This window comes from Rhodnius prolixus, unplaced genomic scaffold, assembly GCF_049639745.1.
Source record: "Rhodnius prolixus isolate KJV_2025 unplaced genomic scaffold, Rpr scaffold_12, whole genome shotgun sequence".
Lineage (NCBI taxonomy): Eukaryota > Metazoa > Arthropoda > Insecta > Hemiptera > Reduviidae > Rhodnius > Rhodnius prolixus.
The window spans coordinates 17,101,899-17,114,255 of record NW_027411635.1 but is presented as its reverse complement, the minus strand read 5'-3'; the positions used below and the strand labels follow the sequence as shown (position 1 = coordinate 17,114,255).

At 33.1% G+C, this 12,357-nt stretch overlaps 1 protein-coding gene across 1 annotated transcript; it reads right to left on the bottom strand.

Moving 5' to 3' along the window:
* Positions 1–2,425: 2,425 nt before the first annotated feature.
* On the bottom strand, positions 2,426–11,506 carry LOC141461788 (uncharacterized). The gene is made up of 4 exons (XM_074143119.1): positions 11,347–11,506; positions 7,790–7,933; positions 7,140–7,313; positions 2,426–2,718 (listed from the first exon to the last, which is right to left on the bottom strand). The coding sequence occupies exons 1-4, from the start codon at positions 11,414–11,416 to the stop codon at positions 2,633–2,635; spliced, it is 474 nt and encodes a 157-aa protein (XP_073999220.1). The 5' UTR covers positions 11,417–11,506; the 3' UTR covers positions 2,426–2,632.
* Positions 11,507–12,357: the final 851 nt, after the last annotated feature.

Below are 12,357 nucleotides of genomic sequence, written 5' to 3'. Positions count from 1 at the left end.
GTTAGTTTTTTTTCCAAGTGGACGAAATCAGATGTAATTTAATTTTGAAATTATTACATAACAGGGTAGGAATTAGTACAGAGATTAGCTTATACTGGATTCCAAGACGTAAGACCCGGGTTTGATCCCAGATGCTCACTGGAAACAGCTCCGCCGGGGTCCCATGAACTCAGATGTTGTTGACGCTCCTTATAATAAAATAAAAATTACATAATAACTTAGCTAAAAATATAATTTCTCAACGTTCACAATTTTTGAAAATCTTTAAGTAGAAGCATTAAATTATATCTGAACAAAAGAACCTAAAAACTTCGACATTGATCGCCACAGTAAGTATACTAACGAGCTGCAAAGAGTAATTTGGGCATGCTGCGAATGATGGAAAGCTCGAACAAAATCAATTTTAGAACCATATTCAGGACTTTTCTCAAACTTACTATCGAATTCGCTGGTTTGAACTATACCTAATATTGTAGTTTGAGCTCCTAGGAGTTTTTATAATTATTTCGTAGCATTACATTTTCTAAAGAGTACTTTTTTAAATATCCTAAAAACCTGAATAACGGTGAAAATTCTATGCAAAAAAATGGCATAATCGCAATATTTTTTCTTCCATTTTTTAGTAAGAGAACATACACAATTTATTCATCAATATAGACATTTTAGTAACTTCTTGAATGTATTTATTAATCTCAACTATTGTAACATAATGCTTGTTCTGCAATTACCTGTTTTTAGTGTGTACTTGTAAACGTAGAGACCATTATGGACAATTGGAACGACCAAGAAGATATAGAAGAAATTTTGGAAAACATTAACCTGCCATATCTCCTATCAGTTATAACGATGTTAGGATTTATGGAGTATATATTCGAAGAAGATGGACCTTATTATATACTTTTAGTCATTGGGGTTTCAGCCATTATGAACGCCATATCAGGAGTAGAAATGCCGTTCATTGATATTTTAATCACGACATTCTTGTTTCAATACTTCTATTTAATTATTGCATAAATACCATTTACTTTGTTTTTATTTTGAATGAATGAAAATAAATTTATTATACTAGGACTATTGTCCCCATAGAATAAATTCATGTACAGTTGGGAGGCCCTATTGGTTTGGCCTGTAATGTAGATATTTATATACAAAAAAATAAGCAAGTATTTACAAAAATAAAAATAAAAATTAAGGAAATAAAAGCATTCGATTATTATTTCGGAGGAAGCTGGGTATTAAACAAAAGGAATTTAAAGATGGAAAGGGTAGGAGCATGGCGGACAGATGATGGTAAGGAGTTCCAGAGAGAGGTAGCTCGAATTAGCAAGGATTTGTGAAAGGATAAAGTACGGTGTGAGGGAATATAAAGATCAGAGGAACGAGATCTAATATTAAGAGAATGGATCGAGGATTTGAACTTGAAGAGTTGGGAAATATAAGATGGTCTTTGAGATTGGATGACTTGGAAAAAGGAATGAAGCCACAAAATACTGGCAGCGATAGACAGGAAAAAGCCACTTCAACTCATCCTAGTAGTGCGAAATGCGAGAGTCTCTGGGAATGCTGAAAATAAATCGTATGAAGTAGTTCATGAGGCGCTTTTTTAACTCTGAAGTTGATACTTAAGTCAAAGGAAAATAGCCTTAAAGCTTTTTCTCGATTTTGGAGTAATTTAATAGTTTTAAAACTCCTAAATTATATTAAATTGGTATTTAGTATATTAGTAAATTTCTCACCACTGATATACCAAAAACAATGCTTGAAATTACAAATAAAGTCGCCTCAAGTAGAAAAATTAAGTTTTAAGAAGTAGAAAACTCTTGTCATGATGAACGAGAAGAATAGACACTTCCCTCATTTCTAATCTCTATGACCTACTAATAGATACAAATAGATCGCTTAAATTGGGAAATAGAATTTAAATATCAATGGAATAAATCCGGAAGTGGTACATAGTTTGACTAAGAAAATTGCAATTTCTTTCGCTGACAACAGAAATCTATCTGTCATTGATGAATGTACAAATTAGGGTCGCAGTAATTTGGAAGTAAAAGTTAAAAACAATAATACTTTAATAACTTGAAACAGGAATGCTGAATTTTTTTGATGAGCAGGGAATTTTATAGAAGAAGATCCATTAGCTGGCACAGTACGATGGCTTACAACAATCAGTCAGCATTTTAATGCTATTAAATTCATTGAAAAGTAATAAAAAAAATCCATCAAAGATAGTTTTTAGTTTTAATTGAACAAAAGAAGAAATTTTAACATCTGTTCAATTGTCTCATTTGAGCACAATCTGTATATAAAAATTCCGAAATTACCAAGAGCATGTATCTGCCGCCAGACATACACCATGCCTATTATAGGTTGATAAATTTTGAGGTTTCTGTTGAATTGATTAATGAAGTGATTAAAGGCAAAGTAATTAAAAGGCACATTTATTGTATGCACTTTTTGTTACATTGAATTCTTATTTTTATTTTTACAGTAATGTGTAAGATACCAGTATTGGATAAAATGAAACGAGTGCAATATTTTTACAGGACACAGCCTACTAATATTTTAAGAAATGATTATAATTTCATATTAAATAGGGACAATAAAAAGTTTTAAATTCTTCCATATTGTCTCATACAACTTTGTTTGACATAGATTCATTGGATGATTCTTCAGAGAACTGATTTTCTTTTTCTTCATCATTGTAAGCCGGATATCCTTTAAACATTAATGAACAGAATTTAGTGATAAGCAAAATAATTTATGTACATCCAAGCTGCCAAATAATAATCATATGTACAAATATTGCTTCAAGTAGAACAATTACTGACACCTACATTTATTATAAACATAAAGGGTAGCCTTCATTTGGAAAATGAAAGGTAAAATACAAGGGAAAAACACCGAATCGGGTTCCAGTTCGTCTAGATTTCTGCTTTTTCTGCCTCTGTTATCTACTTTTATGGCCAGAGCTAAAATAAACACAAAGGATAGCCTTCTTTTAGGAAATTAAAGGTAAAATACAACAGAAAAATACCGAATTGACTTCCAGTTCGTCTAGATTTCTACTTGTTTTGTCTTTGTTATCTAGTTTTAAGGCCAAAGCTAAAACAATCACAAATGGTCGCCTTCTTTCAGGAAATTAAAGGTAAAATACAGCAGAAAAATACCGAATTGCCTTCCAGTTCGTCTAAATTTCTACTTGTTTTGTCTTTGTTATCGAGTTTTAAGGCCAGAGCTAAAACAATCACAAAGGGTCGCCTTCTTTCAGGAAATTAAAGGTAAAATACAGCAGAAAAATACCGAATGCCTTCCAGTTCGTCTAGATTTCTACTTGTTTTGTCTTTGTTATCGAGTTTTAAGGCCAGAGCTAAAACAATCACAAAGGGTCGCCTTCTTTCAGGAAATTAAAGGTAAAATACAGCAGAAAAATACCGAATTGCCTTCCAGTTCGTCTAGATTTCTACTTGTTTTGTCTTTGTTATCGAGTTTTAAGGCCAGAGCTAAAACAATCACAAAGGGTCGCCTTCTTTCAGGAAATTAAAGGTAAAATACAGCAGAAAAATACCGAATTGCCTTCCAGTTCGTCTAGATTTCTACTTGTTTTGTCTTTGTTATCGAGTTTTAAGGCCAGAGCTAAAACAATCACAAAGGGTCGCCTTCTTTCAGGAAGTTAAAGGTAAAATACAGCAGAAAAATACCGAATTGACTTCCAGTTCGTCTAGATTTCTACTTGTTTTGTCTTTGTTATCTAGTTTTAAGGCCAAAGCTAAAACAATCACAAAGGGTCGCCTTCTTTCAGGAAATTAAAGGTAAAATACAGCAGAAAAATACGGAATTGACTTCCAGTTCGTCTAGATTTCTACTTGTTTTGTCTTTGTTATCTAGTTTTAAGGCCAAAGCTAAAACAATCACAAAGGGTCGCCTTCTTTCAGGAAATTAAAGGTAAAATACAGCAGAAAAATACGGAATTGACTTCCAGTTCGTCTAGATTTCTACTTGTTTTGTCTTTGTTATCTAGTTTTAAGGCCAAAGCTAAAACAATCACAAAGGGTCGCCTTCTTTCAGGAAATTAAAGGTAAAATACAGCAGAAAAATACGGAATTGACTTCCAGTTCGTCTAGATTTCTACTTGTTTTGTCTTTGTTATCTAGTTTTAAGGCCAAAGCTAAAACAATCACAAAGGGTCGCCTTCTTTCAGGAAATTAAAGGTAAAATACAGCAGAAAAATACCGAATTGGGTTCCAGTTCGTCCAGATTTCTACTTGTTTTGTCTTTGTTATCTAGTTTTAAGGCCAAAGCTAAAACAATCACAAAGGGTCGCCTTCTTTCAGGAAATTAAAGGTAAAATACAGCAGAAAAATACCGAATTGACTTCCAGTTCGTCTAGATTTCTACTTGTTTTGTCTTCGTTATCTAGTTTTAAGGCCAAAGCTAAAACAATCACAAAGGGTCGCCTTCTTTCAGGAAATTAAAGGTAAAATACAAGGGAAAAACACCGAATTGGCATCCAGTTCGTCTAGATTTCTACTTGTTTTGTCTTTCTTATCTAGTTTTAAGGCCAAAGCTAAAACAATCACAAAGGTTCGCCTTCTTTCAGGAAATTAAAGGTAAAATACAGCAGAAAAATACCGAATTGACTTCCAGTTCGTCTAGATTTCTACTTGTTTTGTCTTTGTTATCTAGTTTTAAGGCCAAAGCTAAAACAATCACAAAGGGTCGCCTTCTTTCAGGAAATTAAAGGTAAAATACAGCAGAAAAATACCGAATTGACTTCCAGTTCGTCTAGATTTCTACTTGTTTTGTCTTTGTTATCTAGTTTTAAGGCCAAAGCTAAAACAATCACAAAGGGTCGCCTTCTTTCAGGAAATTAAAGGTAAAATACAAAGGAAAAATACCGAATTGACTTCCAGTTCGTCTAGATTTCTACTTGTTTTGTCTTTGTTATCTAGTTTTAAGGCCAAAGCTAAAACAATCACAAAGGGTCGCCTTCTTTCAGGAAATTAAAGGTAAAATACAAAGGAAAAATACCGAATTGACTTCCAGTTCGTCTAGATTTCTACTTGTTTTGTCTTTGTTATCTAGTTTTAAGGCAAAAGCTAAAACAATCACAAAGGGTCGCCTTCTTTCAGGAAATTAAAGGTAAAATACAAGGGAAAAACACCGAATTGGCATCCAGTTCGTCTAGATTTCTACTTGTTTTGTCTTTCTTATCTAGTTTTAAGGCCAAAGCTAAAACAATCACAAAGGGTCGCCTTCTTTCAGGAAATTAAAGGCAAAATACAGCAGAAAAATACCGAATTGACTTCCAGTTCGTCTAGATTTCTACTTGTTTTGTCTTTGTTATCTAGTTTTAAGGCCAAAGCTAAAACAATCACAAAGGGTCGCCTTCTTTCAGGAAGTTAAAGGTAAAATACAGCAGAAAAATACCGAATTGACTTCCAGTTCGTCTAGATTTCTACTTGTTTTGTCTTTGTTATCTAGTTTTAAGGCCAAAGCTAAAACAATCACAAAGGGTCGCCTTCTTTCAGGAAATTAAAGGTAAAATACAGCAGAAAAATACGGAATTGACTTCCAGTTCGTCTAGATTTCTACTTGTTTTGTCTTTGTTATCTAGTTTTAAGGCCAAAGCTAAAACAATCACAAAGGGTCGCCTTCTTTCAGGAAATTAAAGGTAAAATACAGCAGAAAAATACGGAATTGACTTCCAGTTCGTCTAGATTTCTACTTGTTTTGTCTTTGTTATCTAGTTTTAAGGCCAAAGCTAAAACAATCACAAAGGGTCGCCTTCTTTCAGGAAATTAAAGGTAAAATACAGCAGAAAAATACGGAATTGACTTCCAGTTCGTCTAGATTTCTACTTGTTTTGTCTTTGTTATCTAGTTTTTTAGGCCAAAGCTAAAACAATCACAAAGGGTCGCCTTCTTTTGGAAAATTAAAGGTAAAATACAGCAGAAAAACACCGAATTGGCATCCAGTTCGTCTAGATTTCTACTTGTTTCGTCTTTGTTATCTAGTATTGAGGCCAAAGCTGAAACAATCACAAAGGGTCGCCTTCTTTCAGGAAATTAAAGGTAAAATACAGCAGAAAAATACCGAATTGACTTCCAGTTCGTCTAGATTCCTGGAGCATTCTGGGTTGTAATGTTGTGAATCATACCTATCAAATCTAATTTCTAAATGTGATGTGGCCCGCTTGAATCATGCTTATTGAACCAAATGGCCCATTGTTTTAATTGAGTTTGACATCTCTGAGTTCATATATGGTTATTTAGTCAGCTGTAATCAGCACCTTATTAGTACAGTAATGGTAGAAAGTATGATTTCCTTAGTTCATTCACTTCGCAAGAAGTGAGATAAGAAAAGCTTATCAAAAAACTTCATAAAGAAATCTACTTTTTGGATGTTTGAACCATTTTATTCACGGGTATTAGTCATGTGTTTATACATCACGAGTATACCACAACTAGTCTTGTGGAGACTAATTCAAAGCTATTTAGATGTGAGAGAACATTGAAGAATTGCGGATTAGCCTTGTTGCCATCGTCAAGCAAGATTTCGTCTTCACGCTAAAATTACTGACGAAAAAAAACCACTGATTTGAATAATTTAATCAAAATATAATGGAACAACACGCAGCTCTAGTGGAGTACAAGATGAAGCAGGGAAAGTTGAAAAAGAGTAATACCACTAGTGGTTTAGGTGGCTAATAGCGTGGCATCTCTACGAATGAAAGGTATTGTGGTTCTTTTGGAAGCCATAACTTTAAAAAGAATGTGACTGTAATGTATTTACATTAGACACATTACACATTGTAAATTTGAATGAAAAGATTAAGTGGCTTTCTCGTTTTACTTTTCTCATGGCCAACTAGCGTAGCATTGAATGATCCTACACGATGCGGCGATGTTTACCCCAAACTAGACGGCTTTAGACTTGGATTTCGGTAAAAAGCTCCCAGTGGAATAGTTACATGCGGCATCCAAGGTGTATCCCTGATTCCAGCTTGTGAAAATACGCCCTCCTTAAAGTTCGCTCTTTTCTAAAAGGAACAACTATCAAAAGGACTCTACTTGAAAGGAGACATACCAATTGTAACCAAAATAAAAAAAAAAACATTCTAATCTAATGATGATAACCTGGTAAGAGATTTGGTTGAAGTTCTTCTAAAGACCAAGAATCGCCTCGCTTTTGGTTCCTACCAAGACGAGGTCCAAACCATAAACCTCCACCGTTTCCACCACCACCGATCCTCTTAGGGCCAGATCTTCCCACTCGTGGAAATGAAATGAAACCACCTTCTCGTTTGTATTCTGTGGAAAGCATAAATTAAAGTCAACAAATTATTAATCAATTGCCTATATTTTATATTTATTAATTTGATTTGGTCTTATAATGCTAGAAAAACACTTTCTCCCGTGCTTCATTTTCTGGTCAGTGACCGTCTTCAGGTTATCTTGAAACAATTGATATTGTCGCATTGTATAAAGCAGAAACCATTTTTTGAGTCGAACAACATTAAAGCTATCTGTCACTCAATTAATACTAGACAAACTTTGATTTGTGCTAGTTCCACGCAGAAGTATAAAAACCAAGTCCTATGAGGCCAGGTTCAAAACAAAAATAAGCTGTACAATGCAGAGCTTCTAGTGAGTCATTCGAATTGCCCGACGGCTATGTTGGAATAATTGTTCAAATAATCTTACTTAACACTCACTAAAAATGATTTAAGACAAATAAGGGTTTCAAAGAGAACAAATTAAATAAATTATATCGTAGATATACTTACTGTCATCACCGACTAGCATCCCCCAAGTGATTGGGAAATTTCTTGCTCGTGCGGCGCGAAGAAATGGCAACAGTCCTATGGAAGTGATCGGTGATCTCTTGAACCGCAAGCTTGCATCTGTCTTGTCTTCATTTGTTTGATCAGCTGAAAGTGTTGCAATTGCATAAAAGAAACTTTTCAGATCACTAATTAGGGACACTCAATACTCTACAAAATTATTAACCCATAATAATTTTCAACAGCATTATAGTTTGTAAAACTGTACATAACCGAGAAATGTAACTTTTGCAGAGAGGCCTACACTAACCAATAAGAAGTTTACAAAGTATAGGAGCCATTTTCGAGAAAGTGAAAATCCATTGAGTAAAGAAGCAGTTCTTCCCAAAAACAATAATCTTAAAGGAATTACTGAAAAGAATTATGTTCAAACTCGATTTTAACAATACATTAAATCCCTCTTGACAGTATAGGACCGTACTTTACACAGAAATTGCCCTATAGAGGAAATTTACCCACTCACTTTTCACGAAGTAACCATTTAGAATGGAGACAGTAGCTGAAGTTATAAATGTTGCCACTGAACTTACGTAAGTAGTTCTAGTTTCTAGTTTACATTTCATTTTTTTATAACCCTTACCCAAATAAAACTATTTTCTTAAATTATTTCAAGTGCAGGTAACAACGCTTAAAACTATCTGGATTGCAACACATCTACAGAAATTCATTTCCGGTTTAGCGACAGCCATTATTTAGACAAATCTCCCGTAGACGGTTTTTGTCATGACTGTAATATTGTACTTTTATTTTTACGTAATTGTTTTTATTTATATGTGACATAAGTTACATGTTCGGTTGTCATTAATTACTGTTTACAGGATTGTTAACAAAAAGAATAATGCAGTGGACAGAGAAAAATCAAATACTTCCTAAGGTACAGGCCGGTTTTAGACAGAATTGTGGATGCCTCAACCATATATTTACACTTGTTTCAATGATAGGAAATTATACGAGATTTTTTTTAAAAAAGTTATTTCATTGGCACATTTATAGATTTTAAGAGAGCGTTTGACTCCATCGTTCACGAAAAATTATGGAATAAATAATATTGTTGAGTGGTAAGCTTCAAAATCGACAAAATAAGGATTGTGAGCCAGTTATAAGTGATAAAAGTGTGGTTTAAAAGTGGAGGCTACCACTCTATTGATAGGCAAACAATATCTGCACTAAATTTAATTTAAATAAATACGAAACTCTAGAACATCTGATAATTTGAATGCCTCATTTATCAACCAATTAGATGCCATTATCTATTAGGGTTTGTTAATGAAATTACTTTTAATAAATTTCTAATTATTCAAAATAAAGACCACCTAAATAAAATATATTATTTTACGATAGAAGCTTTGATAGATTGGTTGAACTCATGAATTGTAACACTATACCCTACAATTGGTGTGCCAATTTGAGAAATTATCTAGTAATGAAGCTCTGAATTGTTAGAATCCTTTAAAAATATGTCAATCTCCAGAGATGTAGAACGAATTGTCAACTCTTCATTTAATAATTATTATAGATTTGATGACTAAATCATTTAAATAATTAAAAAACTTTGTTACCAACTGTTTATAAGAAAATTATTATCGAAAATAACTATTTAAAAAATATTTATAGCCATTGAATTGTAGGATCATAAAGTGTGTCTACAATTTTGGCTTCAAACTCACATATTTAAACACTGTTTCTCAATTTTTAAAACAAAGAATGTTCATTTGAATGGTATATTATTTTCTTAATTATTTTTCTAAAAGAATTTAATCCAAGAATAAAAATGTTTTCATTTTCAAGTAAATTTCCCTTTAAGCTTTCTTAAAAATGGGTCAAGTTTAGATTTTTCACTTTTTCCTCACAACTCCTGTGAGTTGAAAGACGAAGAATCCCCATGTAAGTACTTAAATTTTGGTTTCAATTAAATCTGTAATCACTCACGCACAGAAATAATAATTAATTTATAAGAATCATTTTCATTTCCCACAAGTGTGTTACTCTTAAATTTGTACAACACACGACAATCAATTACACACTAATGCAGCAACAATGCGTGTGACCAGAACAAACAAACGGATTTTCTGACTGGAAAAATAAATAAATAAACCACTATAAAGTTTTTTTCATTAAAATAAAAAGCGTGATATTTTCTAAAGACACTTCCACCTTCCCAAAAACCACCGAAACAGTCGAAAGGCCAAACTTAGTAACCTCATACACATAGCGCCGTTAATCTAATAGAAGTGGTGACTTGAAATAGCACGCATCTCAGGATATAGTTCATGAAGATTCAGACTTCGTTTAATCTTGGAGCAAGCAATTCCAAAGTATGTATGACCAAATGTGAGAACATGAACTAACGAAAAGACCGACAAGTAATAGTGCTATTTTGAAAAAAACAAAAACAATAATGTATAAGGGTTGAAAGCAACCAAAGTAAGATGGAGTTACAGAAACTTTTATATTTAAAAGAATTTAATATATTTTCGATATTGCATTCAATTTTTTTTAGATTTTGCTATTCAACTTCTACATGTAACGATTTGATAATATTAAAGATACGCGCCCATCTAGACTACAATTATACTGACAAGATTAGCAGCAGATTTATGTTTTATTTTAGCACGACAATAAGCGCTACCGCTGGCCATAGATTCAGGCATTCAGAAGCGCAACTGTTGAAGCTGGTCCTTTGTAACAGAACCACTTAACTGTTAGGGTGAATTAGATGAGATACCATAAACTGCTATCTGGGAGCAGCCGCGAAACTGACAAAGCATATTCTACATATAACTTTAGCTCCAGCAAGGCTTGAAGTGTTTAAAACCGTTCTTTTAAACCATAAAGATGACCTTTGTTGCATTAAAATAATCATTCTACTTGAGAGGAAAAATGGTTTTGTTTCAACAATTCAAATAAACAAAACTAATAGATTGGATTAGGTGATCAGCAGGATCTGTTTAATGAAGAGGAAGATTGGTTTAAAAAAAAAAAAACTGATGCTCAGCATGTTGTGGAACTATAGAGCGTCCAATAATTTTGAGCAGGATATTCATGATTCAATATATTCTCGACGACACTGCGTACAATTCATTGTAACTGGAGATATCCATTTTGGTTAATCGTAAAAGAGTACTCCTTCAAAAAAAAAAAAAAAGAAGCAAGGTCCTAACATGACAGCTGTAACGGTTCCATTAATGGAAGATTCAATTTTGTGCACCACGGCACATCCCAAAACGGGCAGTTTTTTTATTATTACTTCTTCCATTCCATGGTCTACAACTTACGTGGTAGGAAAATTAATATGGAGAATGGATTTACTGACATGGTAAGGTGAAAAACGCGAAAAATGTTTATTTATATGAGAGAAACTAAGTAAATATTTGAAGAAATTTAGAGATGTATAATTGGAGAAATTCATGTCTTAATACAAGATTTTGTGCAAAAATTAGCTTGAGATTATTTTTAACTAAAAATTTTAATATTGAAACTATTTTAAATTAAACACAAACCTGAGATTATCACAGAGCAAATCGAGACAAGGATGGCTGTTACAAGAATAGTCCCAACTGTGTAAGACATGATAAGGTCAAAAATGTCGCATGCACTACTGAGATAAAACTGTATTCAGTTGGTATGGAGCTGTATCTATGGGCTGAGAAAACGGTGTGTACTGCTTATATATCCTCGGCCAAGTCTTCACCACCCACTTTCCATGTCCACCATCCTAAACTAATCTGGCCACCCTTAGCAGCATCTACGCCTACACAGAGCCTTGTATCTTGCATCCTTCCTAATGTTCTTCTTCAAAAGACTAATTCCGAATAATTATTAAAAAGTACGTAATTATTAAAAAGGAAAGTTATTCTAATTAAAGGAATTCCATGGACTCAAAATACTCCTTTAAAAAACTTACAGTTTTAAAAGTTAAGTGCCTTTATACGGACAGTTTTAATGCACAAAAAGTTTGCTGTTAATGAACAGTATATAATATAATTTTGTATACTATCTAGAGCATATTATACGTTCTTTGTGCTCAAATCACGACTGTAACTTTACAAACTCGGTACACTGAGGGGCAAAAAAATTGGCCACCCCTTATTATTTGCATTGGTTCCAATTAATAGCTTTATAACTTCATCTAATAAAATTATCCAGTAAGACAGTTGCATAAGGGTCGATCGTCCAAAAACTGCATGAAAAGGCGTAACGTTGAAAACAACCCAAATTTAAGAATTCCATTATCTTTTTTTTTCTATAAAAGATAAAATTCCCAAATTTTCTTAAAAATATAGGACAAATCATCGTTTAGAAGAGTAATTTTATTGCAACAACGTAGATTAAATAGATTTTTAGAAAAACTTTACCAAAAAATGAGCTACAATGGAATTTTAAAAATTCTTCTTCTTTTACGTTTTTTTTTAAAACAACGTGGCGCCTAAATGCGTGAACCCATGAACGAGGTGTCATTCGTTTCAGAATTTCATGTAGATTTAAGGTATTGTATCCCTTTTAGGGTTATT

Excerpts from the sequence above, each read along its gene's own strand:
- LOC141461788 (XM_074143119.1), bottom strand. The coding sequence starts at position 11,416 with ATGTCTTACACAGTTGGGACTATTCTTGTAACAGCCATCCTTGTCTCG. Across the intron at positions 7,934-11,346 it reads TTGCTCTGTGATAATCTCAG|CTGATCAAACAAATGAAGAC; the intron begins GTTTGTGTTTAA and ends CAACACTTTCAG. Across the intron at positions 7,314-7,789 it reads GATGCTAGTCGGTGATGACA|AATACAAACGAGAAGGTGGT; the intron begins GTAAGTATATCT and ends TGCTTTCCACAG.